At 39.5% G+C, this 14,897-nt stretch overlaps 2 protein-coding genes across 3 annotated transcripts; both read right to left on the bottom strand.

Annotated features, from left to right (window-relative positions):
- Positions 1–2,449: 2,449 nt before the first annotated feature.
- Positions 2,450–9,455, bottom strand: PTP4A1 (protein tyrosine phosphatase 4A1). 2 transcript variants are annotated; one of them, XM_028847458.2, is made up of 5 exons: positions 8,904–9,455; positions 7,300–7,392; positions 6,788–6,918; positions 6,479–6,553; positions 2,450–5,782 (listed from the first exon to the last, which is right to left on the bottom strand). In XM_028847458.2, exons 1-5 carry the CDS (start codon positions 9,006–9,008, stop codon positions 5,665–5,667), a joined length of 522 nt encoding a protein of 173 aa, XP_028703291.1. In that variant the 5' UTR covers positions 9,009–9,455; the 3' UTR covers positions 2,450–5,664. The 2 variants fall into 2 exon arrangements, with proteins under 2 accessions (XP_028703291.1, XP_077857399.1); XM_078001273.1 differs by having other exon boundaries at positions 2,450–5,778; positions 8,904–9,042.
- On the bottom strand, positions 8,923–13,689 carry LOC144340739 (uncharacterized). Its single transcript, XM_078001274.1, has 2 exons — positions 13,450–13,689; positions 8,923–9,455 (listed from the first exon to the last, which is right to left on the bottom strand). The coding sequence occupies exons 1-2, from the start codon at positions 13,486–13,488 to the stop codon at positions 9,360–9,362; spliced, it is 135 nt and encodes a 44-aa protein (XP_077857400.1). The 5' UTR covers positions 13,489–13,689; the 3' UTR covers positions 8,923–9,359.
- Between the last annotated feature and the right edge of the window lie 1,208 nt (positions 13,690–14,897).

Below are 14,897 nucleotides of genomic sequence, written 5' to 3' on the forward strand. Positions count from 1 at the left end.
TATCAGCTTAAGAAACTTTTGGGCTGAGACGGTGTTTTCTAGATACAGGATCATGTCACCTGCAAAGAGACAGTTTGACTTGCTCTCTTCCTATCTGAATACCCTTTCTTTCTTTCTCTTGCCTCATTTCCCTGGCCAGAACTTCCAATACTGTATTGAATAGGAGTAGTGAGAGAGGCCACACTTGTCTTGTGCCGGTTTTCAAAGGGAATGGTTCTGGCTTTTGCCCATTCAGTATGATGTTGACTAGGAGTTGGTATAAATGGTTAATGGTTCTTACTATTTTGAGGTATGTTCCATCGATGACAGTTTTTAACATGATGGGATATTGAATTTTATCGAAGGCCTTTACTGCATCTATTGAGATAATTGTGTGGCTTTTGTCTTTTGTTCTCTTTATGTGATGCATTATAATATATTTATTGATTTGCATATGTTAAACCCGCCTTGCATCCCAGGGATAAAGCCAACTAGATCGTGGAGGATAAACTTTTTTTTTTTGAGGATAAACTTTTTGATGTACTGCTGGATTCAGTTTGCCAGTATTTTATTGAGGATTTTTACATCAATGTTCGTCAGGGATATTGGCCTGAAATTCTTTTTTTCTTGTTTCTCTATTAAATGCTTAATTATCCACTGTGAGTGAACAATCTGTCTTCTTCTGGGACACTGATTGATATAATGGATAAATACAACATTGTTCTCTTGGAAAGATTAAAAATTCACACCTGCATATTAAAAGCTCTAGTATTGCAGTAGATAATGTCTAAGTTAGGCCAGTGTTTGCCAAACTTATTCATGAGACTATTTCTCTAATATATCTAAGAATATCCCTTGAAAATATTTGATTATAAAATTCCTTGCCTTAAAAACCACAAAATGGGCCGGGCACGGTGGCTCACGCCTGTAATCCCAGCACTTTGGGAGGCCAAGGCGGGTGGATCACGAGGTCAGGAGATCGAGACCACCCTGGCTAACACGTTGAAACCCCATCTCTACTTTAAAAAAAAACCAAAAAAAAACAAAACTTGGCCGAGCACAGTGGCTCACTCTTGTAATTCTAGCACTTTGGGAGGCCAAGGCAGGCAGATCACTTGAGCTTTGGAGTTTGAGACCAGCCTGGGCAACATGGAGTAACCCCTTTTCTACTAAAAATACAAAAATTAGCCAGGTGTGGTGGTGCATGCCTGTAGTCCCAGCTACTCAGGAGGCTGAGGTAGGAGTATCGCTTGAACCCAGGTGGTTGAAGATGCAGAGAGCCAAGATTGTACCGCTGCACTCCAGCCTGGGTGACAAGTGAGACCCTGTCTCAAAAAAAAAAAAAAAAGTAAATGCAGTACTAACCTAAACACACACACACACAACCAAACTTAATGGTTTATACTCTTGATGACTATTGTCAATCATTGTAAGCATCTAATTGTTCTGTGCTGTGTATGAAATATCGATTTCCTTAAGGTCAATTGAGGTGTATAAGCTTAAAGCTGTTAGTCGTAGTATTGCCTTGTTCCAAGTGGCTGTACTTTTTATATTGTTTAGTTTTTATGATTCCAAATTTGTCTCGTATCAGGCTTACAAATGTATCTTAATTGCTACCCACGTGCTTCTCAACTTTAGTGCCTGAATTTCATGACATCTATTTTGGCTGCCTGGAAACTTTAACCCCTTATGTTCAGCATTTCAGTTATGTAAAATGTTGCTGTGCATGTACTCTTTTAAACCCTGAGGTGGAGGTGATTAATTCTGTGTAGTTCTGGCCTTTCAGCACATGATAGAATTGTATTTCTGAGTTAAGGGACATGTATGATTTCTTAGTCAAGCTTTTAATCACCATGTGAGACGCTCTAAATCCCCTTTTGCCTTCTGTCACAGTTAGGTTTCTCCTAAAAATACTAAATTGGTCAAGTGTGGTGGCCCATGCCTGTAACCCAGCCACTTGGGAGGCTGAAGCAGGAGAATCACTTGAACCCGGGAGGTGGAGGTTGCAGTGAGCTGAGATCAGGCCATTATCTCCAGCCTGGGCAACAAGAATGAAACTCCATCTCAAAACAAAAAAACTCATGCATATTTATTTACATAACTGTGTGGTGTAGTGGACAGGCTCAAACACAGGTTTGAATCCCTGACTTCTACCACTTATTAGCTAGTCCCCTAGCTGGAGGCCCAAATCCCTTACTATAAAATTGGGACAACACTGTTGGAAGGGAATCAAATTATAAGAATTACCTGAAAATAAAATCATTAATAAATAGTAGCTATCAATTTAAGTATATTAACTGGTTACTGTGGCAATATATATAATTATAAAATCACCATCAATCCTTTCATTCATACGTTAACACATATCACTGGTTTAATTCATTGAAGGCAAATACAACTTTTCCCTTACTCTCCTTCCAAGATTCCACTTAGGCTGGTTACCCCAAATGTAATGGAGAAACATTAAGTGTCACTTTTAAACCAGTCTTTAATTTTCAATTCAGGTGTGAGGCACATATATACACACAAACATTAATTTAAGGAAGCAAGAATGTAGAATATAAACATGTACGGCAGACATTACTTCATGTATTTTAAAACTTACTTTGAATTAACTTCATTGTTTACATGTAAAAGAAAAATATCCACTTATACTTCCACTTCCCTTTAAAGTATTCTCAAATTATATTTCTTGAAACTCCAATAGAAAGCATTCTCTCTTAATCATGGCAAGGGGTGGGGTACTTATTGGTGACCAAAATCTAGTGACACCATCTTTCATGTTCTTTGCCATACTCTTAAATGCCTGGCAAACAGTAAATATTTACCAGATGAATATGACATTTAAAAAATAGATTTCAAGAGATTGAGATTCTCTAGCCAAGTTGAGGGACTACATCATTTTGAAGCACTCTAGAAAGGGGATGTGATTAAATGTGACTGCATGCCTGGGCTGGCTGCTTCTAGGTATAGAGCTGTGTTAAGGCGTGGGAATAGGAGAGCAACGCCCTAGGGAAAAGAGGGCACTAGGGGAAACAATGGTTGCAGTGCACTGCAGAATGACCAATGGCACCTACTTCCAGAGTTTTCCTTCAACTAAAAAGAGATGGCATTTTCTTATGATTCAGTAACTGCATTACTTACATCAGCAACATTATGGTTTTTATAGATAAGCCTAGGCAACTAGTCTCTATTTACACCATCCCATCCAAACCCAACTAACCAAATTTTAGAACACCATCAGATAGTTTCTTGCATTCAAGACTTCAACTCATAACTCTTTGAACTCGTATTAGATATCAGGAATCTAAGATGTATTATAGGCATTCCTATAATTAGCCATATTTACAAGATACAAAATATTTGGATAAAAAGCAAATTTCATCACATCGTATAATGTACAGATAAGGTTTATAAAGTAAATTAATTTATTTTTAGCACCATATATACAATCCAAACACTGCAAATTAATTTCTTTTCAAACTCAAAAGATATTTTTCATTAATCATGATGGCACATCCTCTCTCTCAATAAACGCAAATGCTGTTTTATGGGCTGTGTGGTAATAGTTTAACATTTAGTAATTGATGATATAAAATTATTTTCTCATCAAGACTAGGCTGTATTTCCTTTAAAAAAAAAAAAAAAAGCTCAGGTTAAACAGCCAAAAATTTGTGATTATCATCACAAATAATCCAAGATTTAAATAACCAAGGGCCTCCAGAGGCCCCTGTTCTTCCTTTTGCCTGTCTAAAATTCAATGGAATATATTAAGTGTTAAACTGGTATGAAGAGGTGGAACTAAATTCTTTGAAACACAAGGTAGAATATCACTTTTTACTTAAACTTGGAGTCCTTTACATTTATAACTGCTATTCAAAAAAAATTAGACAAACACATCTAGATTTAGATTAACATGAACTATCAAAGGGATTATTTTGGATCATTAAAGGAAACTTAACAGTAAGCCTTCATGTACCAAATACTAACATTTAAATTAATTTCAAAATCTATAAAGGTATGTAATTATTAATTTGCAAAGGAGAAAACTGAGGCTCAGAAGTTGCACAAAACCATGGAACTAGTAGAACTGAGCTTTAGAAACCAAGGCTGTCCTCCTCTACTATACATTATTTCTCCTCAGTACACAATAATAAATTGGTTCAAAATTATCTAGACCTTTAAAAAGTATATAATGGAAAGTGCTTTTAGTATTAAAACAGTTTTCATGAATGACCCTAACAAATTTTGTCTAAAAGCTTACTAAAATGCTGACATCATTTATAATCCTTCATTTATTTGTAAAAAGATGAGGACACACATTAAGTGAAGTGCAATTCATTTGTTTTCTACAAAATAAGTTAATTTTAAGCAAAACAATCTCAATGATGATAAATGCATGTCATTATTTATTTAGATGTTTCAGCTCTCGCACTAAGTTTTTACAAGCTGGTGAACACTGACAAAATTATTTCTCCCACAGAACTATAACCACACATCCCCAGACAGTATAAATATATGGTTGAACTAACATTAATACACATCACCATTTTATCAATTACATAATAAAACAAATTATCAAGTATCCAAATATTAAGTTACACAGCTCAAAAGGCATATAAAATATTAGATGTCTGCTCAATTCATTAGCAGAAACCCATTTCTTTTTTTGCAAGAGAGGTTGGGAAGGAAAAAAAAAAATCACACTTTCAAACAAAAATAAGTTGGTAAACACGCTTCTGATAAGTATGGAAAAAAAATTACAAGAATTTCAGGAAGTTTATGATTACAATAACAAAGCATCTCTACCTTTTAAAAAAATATTTTACTAAATTAAAGAGCATATTCTACATGTTCTGCACAAGACAAAGGCAACATTTTGCTAAAAATAATTAATAGCCCCCTCCCATTCTTTTCTCAGGCCCTCCCTGTTAAGTTGCACCTCAGAGTGCAAGCATTAAATTAATGTAAGGCTTTTTTGTCTGAAGACATTAAAGACATGTGCTTCTGTACAATGTAGATTTTCAAAATGGAGGTTTTTTTAATAACAGCACAAAGTGAGATTTATAAGAAACATATTAAATAATCACTGTTAAGACTTGGTAAAAAAAAAAAAAAAAAAAAAAAATCAATGGTTAAGCAAACCTGATGTATACCGGTATGAATGTGGGAGATGTAAACATAAAGTGAGCAGGCAAATAACCATGTAGGCCCTACTTTCAATGTTTGAAATGAGTGAAGGAATAAACCACATAAGGTCTAGAGTGTTCATAGTTCCTGGGATTTTAGTTCTGTATGGTACTAAAAATATACAAGTATTGTGCTGGGTATTTTGGCACCTAATCTTCCTAAATTTCTTATGTATTGATAAGATTCTGGCATGGGAATAGATTTAAACAAGTCATAACTCAATACTCCATGATTTTGGGAAAGGTCAATTGATACAAATGACAAGCACATTTTATACGCTGACAGCAAGAATCTTTTGCCAAGTATCCAAATAGGTTGACTGTAACCCAAATACAGAGGTTGCCAAATCTGTCTAGCTTGTGGCCTGGTAAAACTGCCTTTCAATACTCCTATGGAAGCTTCATTAGACTTACTAAGCCAACATGTTGGCTAATATGTATAACAAATTAGACCCTATCTCAAGTTCCACTTCCAATAGCATTAGGCACCCCAATTTTATTGAATGCAACAGTTGTTTCTATGACCGTTGGAATCTTTGAAACGCAGCCGCATTTTAGGACGATACTTCTCCAAATACAAAAGTTGCTTGCTGTTAAAAGCTCCACGCCGCTTTCTGGGAGGGAGAAAAAAAAAAAATGAAAGAAGGCAAAAGCCCCCTACAGTAATATTTAGTGTCTTATGGACAACCATCACCTTTCTTGTGGCAATTTATCTTTTGATTAATTAGGCTGTGACCTGATGCAGAAATGAATATGAACAGGCACATCAGTGCAAATGGAAAATATCATAAAAAGTTAATTTTCCATATATCTTCTTTTGAGTATTAGTTATAATAGTCAACTCACAAATCCATTTATATGTAAGTCCAAGAAAAGACAAAACTAATTTATAGTGAAGTCAGAAGTTGCCTCTGGTAGCAGTGAAGATGACTACAAAAGCCACAAAAGCATATTCTAGAGCACTCAAAATATTCTGTGTTGTATTGGATGGTTAATTTGACTGTTATTGTCAACTGGTCTCCTTTAGAGACCTGTGCATTTTATTGTCTCTTTAATTATATCTTAATTATACCTCAATAAAAATACAAAATAACAACCAACATATTCAATCAAGTATTTAAAGCAAAACAATAATTCAAAAACTCTTGTTGGATTAGAATCTTAATAATATGAGCATCTGCATGAAATGCAAAAAAGAATGTAGTATCTTGATTTCCTGGTTTTAATACTATCTCAAAAAAAATCATGATTTGATGGACTATTACTCACTGACATTCAATAAGGAAATGAAAAGAGAATCCATTACTTACTGTCTTATGAATTGTACTGCATCTTCGTATTTCATTCCACCTTCAATCAATGCTAGGGCAACAAGTACTGGAGCTCTGGTAAGGCGAGAATTTTGATAAATACTTTTTTCAAATTCAAATCTTCATAAATTTATTTCTCCAAACACTCTCCAACTCAGAAGTATCATCATCTACCACCCTTCCTGTTCAAGTAATACCTATGACAAACATTGACTTTATATTTAAAAAATTATAAGGATGTTTCAAGTTTCTGTATTTTCATTATCAACCCAGACTTTTACCTAGAATCAAATTGATAAATTCATTTACCTCCCAAGGCCTGCAACGCAATGAACAGCAATACAACAACCAGGCTCTTCACGAAACTTAATTTTTACAAGACTTAACCAGTCATCGACAATCTGGTTGGATGGTGGTGCGCCATCATCAAAAGGCCAATCCTAAGTCAAAAGAATATTTAAATATTAAAAATTAAATATCTAAAATAGATCATTAATATAAACACTGTAGTAATAATCCTAAATTTCTAACATGCAAATGTTTTCAAAAGCATTCTCATTGTTATGTTTAATCACATCTTACTAAACCTTGTTGTCTACCAAATGTGACTAAATGCTCAATCTTTACAAAAATGTTTCACAACTTCAAATCCTTGCTTAGCTTTTCACCTTTATTTAGAAATTACGATTCTGCACAACAATATAATTTTTTAAATAGCTTTCTGAGGTCTATTTATGACTTAAATAGATATTTGAATTTACTATTTAAATAAACTTTTGTAGCACAGCACCATAAAAACATAGGAACTGTTAAATACTTACAAGAACATGGATACCTTCTTTCTCCACAAGAGTAGTGTCGTAAGTTGCTTCACACACTCTTACTATTGTGGTAACTCCATACTTCTTAAGTTCCTGGATAAAACATACATTAAACTAATCTTAATGGCTAACCACATCACCATTACTCAACATTTTATATTCTGATCATCTCTGATCAGTAAGTATGCTGGTTAACAGAAAATCATTTAAATAATGAGATAATCTATTTATGTTTAACACAAAAGCAAATTTTGTTTTAAATGACAATGCTAGAATGTAAAAAGAAAAGTTCTAAATACCATACATATTTTTAATAAACTGGAGTTTTCTTTTTTTTTTTTTAAATGGTGTGCCCCCTTCATACATTGAAGTTGTTTATAGTTATGGTAATACCAGATTGGGATGAAACATTAACTAAAAGGGGCTAGCAGCAATGCAGACAAAGGTAAATATAACTAAAGGCATTATTTATAACTAATTGAGTAATCTGACTTGACTCAATTATACTCACTCCTTAAACTTTACTCATTTGAAATACATAGAATGAAGTCTTAAATACAGTAAAAAAGCCCACATACCATTTAAAACTACAGGCTTCAAAATGCATTATTACTAATTATAACTCTCCTGACATTACACACACACACGTATATATATAGTAACAAAAATTATATATATATACATAAATAAAATATATGGTAATAAAAATTAAAGTACCATTAAAGTATTTCCCAGCCAGGCGTGGGGGCTCACACCTATAATCCCAGCACTTTGAGAGGATGAGGTGGGTGGATCACCTGAGGTCAGGAGTTTGAGACCAGCCTGGCCAACATGGTGAAACTCCGTCTAAAAATACAAAACTTAGCTGGGCAAAGTGGCGCACGCCTGTAGTCCTCCCACCCCCCCACCAGCTACTCAGGAGGCTGAGGCAGGAGAATTGCTTAAACTCGGGAGGCAGAGGTTGCAGTGAGCCAAGATCATGCCACTGCACTGCAGCCTGAGTGACAGAACTAAACTCCATCTCAAAAAAAAAAAAAGTATTTCCATATGTTCTGAGAGGCCTATTTGCTGTTTCTTAACAACTGTAGGTATTTATAAAGTAAAACGTGTGCACATCCTGATATATTATTCAGCATTCAATTCCTTTCTCCTAGTAAAGAGGCAGGTAGAGTTTTGGCTACATAGCTACCATTAGGAAGGAACAGAATTTGTAGTTGAGGGATTCTAAGCATCAAATGGGGTCCAAGACCAACCAACTTTGGTTTATGGCATTAGTCATTAAGTTAAGCAGATATATAAAAAATCCATAAATTGCAACCTTTCCCATGCAAATTTCTTGCAAGATAAGTAAGAGTTATACTGTTTTACTGTCCACATATCAATTTAAGCAAACTCAGGTGCAAGAATTATTAACTCAAGCACATGCCCTTCTCAAAATGTATAAATATACCTCTAACCTATAGAAGACACTGACATTTATTTCTGGGAACTGGAATTGTAGGTATACCATCTCATATTTTCCAAAGTACTATTTATTTTGTTAGCTATAAGCTCCACTATTATATTGCAATCAATTTAAGCTATTAAAACATATCAAATCTTACCTCTATAAATTTGTTTAAGGTCGCATTGGTTGGATTGTGTGTAATAAGAAATCTCATGTTCTTGTATGTGACTTCCACAGGAGCTGGGCGGTTCATTCGAGCCATGTTAATTTAGTTAAAAAACACTCAATAGGGTTATGAAATAATTAAAAAAGAAATCGAATACAGAAATGATGCAAAGAAACTGAAGTCTACTTCAATATACTCCACTTGAAATTCTCAGTGCTTGAGTATGAAGTTGTAAGTAATGATAAATGAAATGAACCTCCTAACAAGAAGCAGCAATTCTTCAATCCAGTAATACTGAGGCCAACAGAAAAGAAGTGCACTGAGGTTTACCCCATCCAGGTCAGAACTCTTGTAAAATGCTCTGTGGATTTCAATTCAACACTTCTGTGTCCAGGATAACCACTCTTATGGGGGCTTCTTGGTGGAGTAGTAATCAGTTTCTACAGTTCACTTGTCTGCATAGAGGTCGTGCTGTGCCTGGCAGTAATCTCCACTGCCCTTCAGAAACTCCATAAATGTGTGACCAAGAACACCACAGAATTGCTGTTTAAAACAAAAAGACAGAAAGAAAGACAGAATAAGTTATTTTCCAATTCAAAAGAAATATATTAGGGTTTTACACTATTTAAGTACACAACTATCTAAAGCAGGGCCTGAGCCACTTCATCAACTTTTACTTGAATCGCAAAATTCAAGGGGTGAGTACAGATTAAATCAATCAGCATAAAACAAGCAGTCAGATAGATTAAACTGAAATCCATGATCTATTACTAAGATTCCTCAGAAAAGAAAAAAAAAGCCCATTGTTACGTTTTTGTGAAATTCATATACATACTCTCATATATACATATTCATATATATTCTATCTATATAGTTATATTCTTTCTCTATATCTATATATAACATATAATTATGATTCTATTAATTATTCCTTTTGATAGTTTTCTTTACTTTGTAATTACATACATAACTTTGTTTTTTCCAACTAACGAAAACATTTTTACACATTAATACAAACTCCAGATAACTCTGAAGTTATTAGTCTTGCATAATTTACTTAACTCATAAACTGAAACATCTTAAGTTCCTTTCCAACTTTATGCTTTTATATCCTTTTCTTAGACTGATTTAAGTGTGTCTATATTTAGAATCTCATTTTATCCTTAACAATCTGTTATCATTCCCATTAAACTGAAGACGAGGAAAATGAGTCTCTGAAAATCAACTTGTTATATGAAATATAAGAATGTATGCTTATGAATTTAAAAAGGAACTCTCATTTATAACTATAAAGAAAATATTCATAATTTTAATAGTGTTCTTTTTTTTTTTTTTTTTTTCAGACGGAGTCTCACTCTGTCGCCCAAGCTGGAGTGCAGTGGCCGGATCTCAGCTCACTGCAAGCTCCGCCTCCCGGGTTCACGCCATTCTCCTGCCTCAGCCTCCCGAGTAGCTGGGACTACAGGCACCCGCCACCTCGCCCGGCTAGTTTTTTGCATTTTTTAGTAGAGACGGGGTTTCACTGTGTGAGCCAGGATGGTCTCGATCTCCTGACTTCGTGATCCGCCTGTCTCGGCCTCCCAAAGTGCTGGGATTACAGGCTTGAGCCACCGCGCCCGGCCAATAGTGTTCTTTTGTATTTTAAAACCAAAATGTCACACATACAACTCAAAACTGAAATCCAACTCAGAGAAGGGGGACAAAGGGATGTTGAAGGTGGAAGTGGTAGGTCTCAAAGTAAAGTAACTATTGTAACCAATAAATATAAACAAATATGAATGTATTTATATTTTCTCTAAGTTCCCCCTTAAGAACTAAATCATTTTATGCCAATATCAAACATTAAACCAATAGTCACAGGATACTTTTAAAATATGTACGTGGAAGACACTGATGTTAATAATTAGTCTTCTTCCAAATAGTTTATAAAGTACCCGTGTACTTGGGAGTAAAGAGGGCTCTAAGGAAAGCATTAATAACAGGTTAACAAGAGCAGTAATTCATAGCCACTTCCTAAAGCATTTCATGTATACTCTCATCACCAAAAAAGTTTTAACAAAAGGTTCCATTAGTTTCTACGCTTAAATGTAAGCATTTGAAGTCTTAAAATTCAAACGATCTGCTCCCATTTCCATTTTACACCTTTAAATAGTCCCATGCTATAGTTTCTAGAACTTTGCTAAATTTTAAGAATAATTCTTATGATGATTACTGCAGAAAACATCAAGTCAAAAACCCAGTCTACTTTTCTGGTAAAACACAGAAATAGCATTAACGGTCATTTATCAAAAGGTCCCATAAGAAAGGTAACTTTCATTATCACAAGTTTATTCAAACAAGCCCTCAGAGGTTACTCCCCCTACTTGGTCAGCTGGGTTAAAAAATTAAGTGTTTAAATTACAAAGACATCACAGTTACAGTGAATAGAGACTGTAGCAATCTGAAAGTAATTTCATTATACTTTCACCCCAAGTTCTAAATACTATCTCTGTAGAATAAAGTGTATTCTGACACTTTCCCAATGACATACAATGATCTTTAAAAGCTTTATAATGACTTAACACAGTATTCTAATTTCCAGGTATTACTTCTCAATTAAAAGCTGATTTGAGACAGTATTTCACACCACTATTTCCCTATTTAACAGCTAAACTCCTGTTGGCTACAACCTAGTCGGGCCATATCCCTTCATGTAAGTAAGCACTTTGATCAGGAAGCAGAGAAAGCACTATATTAAGAATTCCTTTCCTGAACTGGTTATTTTTACTGAGTGGAGCCACCTAGTGGCTGGGGGGACTCGTCTGTTAAAGCAGTGGTGACGACCCATAGCTTTCTGTTCCGCCCAAGACACTCCTCCATTCCCAATATCCTACCCACAGGAAAAACTATCCATGATGGGGATTTTTTCGCTCCCACATATCAGTTGCATTATAATCACAATCGTATACAAGAGGGGAGAGGAGGAAAGAGCAATCTCTGTGCAGAAGCTTAAGTCACTGTTATACTGCAGAGTCAAGCCAATTAATGTGTATAACTCTTTTGCCACATAATTCCTTGAATAGTCTGTTCCACATCTACTTAGGTCTTAGGGCACCTAGGAAAGCATGCGTAAAATGCTGCTCACTCTTGGGAATGATCTAGTTTTCAACTGACTAACAGGAAGCACCGCCTCAGGATCTGGATGTCGAGCAGGTCAACGGTTCCAATCGTAGTGCAAATCACTTAATACTCGTGGACTGGTAGGGGGCTCCGCGGCCAGAAGATAAAAAACCCTCAGAATTCTGGCTGTGGTTGGCTACTGCTGCCACAAACCAACAGGAGGCAACAACATATTACACCACAGAGTTCAGGAACAGTTCTAAACAGTCCCCGATTAAAAGGCGCCATCCAGGGCCCTTCCAAAATTGGCAGGGGAAACGTATGCTGGTGCCCGGACGGGAAGTCCTTCGCGTCAGTGTAACTAACAGTAGCCCTGTCAGTTTCCAAGACGCTCCGACCCAGGCCATTTCTCTACGACTGGCCCAGAGAAAGGACAAGACTAGACTTGTTCCCATTATCACGAGCCCGAGGTGGGGCGATAAATCCGGAACAGCTCGAATTACCAGGTGGAGCCTGGGAGGAGGGCGGGGCGGAGGGCCGAAGTTCTCACCTAGTAGAACCCCTCTCTGGCCCGGGCAGGGGTGCAACTCGCGGAATGCCCCCGAGGGCCGCCGCCCCGCGCACGCGGCTGTGTGCGCCCGAGCACGCCCGCTGCGCCCCCTCTCTGCGCCGCAATCACGGGTTCGCGCCGCGCCCTCAGTCAGGCGCGGGCGCCGAGGCCATTTTGTCTGAGGCTCGGGTCCCGGCCGTCGAGCACAGGAGTGCAGCTGCACCCAGTGGCTGTCCCGCGCCCACCCCGGAGCTCCGAGAAGCTCTGGGACCAGATCGTTACCACCCGTGCCAGGCTGTCCCGCCTACCCCACGCCCGCCCGGATCTGGAGGCGAACCCGCCACCGCCGCGCCCTCCCCGTATCCGGCTCCGCAGTGACACGCGCAACCCTCGCCCCACCCCGGGCCACGTCTCCCGCTCCCAGTACAGCCACTCTCCTCCGGCCGAACAAAGAGGCCCCGGGACGCCGCGGAGCCTGCCATGCCCGGACGGGTCGCACCAGACCAAAGGGCGGAGGCGGCGGTCACAAAGCGGCTTTTGTGCCACCCACCCGACCCGCTGCGGAAGCCGAAATTACCCCCGGCCGCCGCGCAAGCCGGACCGCGCCGCCCCCGTCGCCCCGGGCTCGGGAGGGACTCAAAAGCCTGTGCCTCCGGCGGTCAACCGCCACCCTGCAGCCCCGAGGGGCCCGGCGTCTGCCTCCGCACAGCCTGCCGCAATCGGCCGGCCACAGGGCCGTAACCAGCCCGCTCCCACCCGGGACCCACCGGAACTGCAACCCGGGGCAACCTGGAGGAGACGCCGGGCTCCGAACAAAGGCGACAGCAGGGATAGGGGGGCCAGTCGTGGATTCCCAACCCGAGAGGCGACGATGCGACGGCTACTCACAGGAATATGTTTACTCATTGAAGATTGTGGCCTAATCATACAGCCGGTCCCGAGGCGGCGGCGACACAGGCGGTGGTGGCGGCTGCAGGGCAGGAGGCGGCGGTGGTCGTGGCGGAGCGGCGGTGGCGGCGATGCAGGCGGCGGCGGGGGCACCAGACTCTACCATGCAGTGAGCGGCTCGGAGCAGAGCGCGTAGCCGAGCCGGCCCGCAGCCGAAGGAGCCAATACACGCGCCGAGGCGCCCTTGCGTCACAAGCCCTCCCCTTTATAACCGGTGCGACGTGCAACCCTCCAGCCACCAATCGCGGCCTGGAACCACGGGCCGGGAGACCACAGGCGGGGGCGGAGACCCGCCCCCCGCGGACGTCACTCCGCGGCGGCCGCCGCCGGTGTGAACCGGTTGATGAATGGCTAAGCGCCGAACCGGAGCATCCCCCGGGCGGGGGAGGGAAGGGGCTGCCGGGAGGACTCCGAGATGCAGGAAGCCTGAGGTTAAGAATGGGTGGGAGCGAGAGAGATTCCGATCTATCGACTGGAAGGACTCCTGCTGCAAACCACGTTTCTCATAATTAAAACCATCCAGGAGTGCACACATGTCACATGAGGAGACTCGAAGTTTGCCTGAATGGTAAAATGCAATCCCTCTAGGGCTGGAACCGCGTCTCAGTGTTGACCCTATTTTCTACTGCCTTAACCACGGTCATCTTTGCCAGTGGTTTACCTTGGCACCTGGGCCCCGAGTACATTCGTCATCAAATAATATTTATGTCGCACGACCGCTGTACCCGGTGACTCAACACCTTGCATGCCACGGCCTTAGGCTTGGTCAAGATGAAGCGTCCCTGGGGGCGCTTTCAAGCAGGGAGAAACTTACCTTCGCAAAACTTAATGCTATAGAAGATGGGGAGAGTATCTTTTGATGTAGACGAAGCCCTATGCTCCCTATATTCTTTTTCTGATCACGCCTCTATACTACGTACGCGTGCAACTGCAGTTGGCTCAATTGTGGCATTTCGAAATCACATGCATCCTTTGTACTGCTGCTCACTTGATATGTTGTCTCAGATAATGAAAGGTTAGGAAGTGCTTAAAGAAAGTGTTTTGAGAAATTAAGAATCTTCGGCTTTGTCAAACACTGATGTAATTCTTTGCGTCAAAGCTAAAGCTCTTCTTTATGTTCGTTTTTTTATGTTCGTTTTCAGTCCTCTTTTACTGACTTCATTATTTAAGCCCCTAAGAAGTAAAGTCTTATTGCAGTTCTGTGCCATACAAGGGCAACTCTGTTACTTATAATCTGAAAACCCTTTCTCCTCAGCTCTGGGGAAGGAGTAAACAGGATCTTTACCTGCTTTTGAAGAACTCAGTTTTCCACTAACACTGAAGCCTTTGTTTGTTATTTTCACTGAGTATGAGATTGGAGAGGTCTTTAGGGATCAATTTTTGTCCTC

This window comes from Macaca mulatta, chromosome 4 (assembly GCF_049350105.2).
Source record: "Macaca mulatta isolate MMU2019108-1 chromosome 4, T2T-MMU8v2.0, whole genome shotgun sequence".
NCBI classification, from domain to species: Eukaryota; Metazoa; Chordata; class Mammalia; order Primates; family Cercopithecidae; genus Macaca; species Macaca mulatta.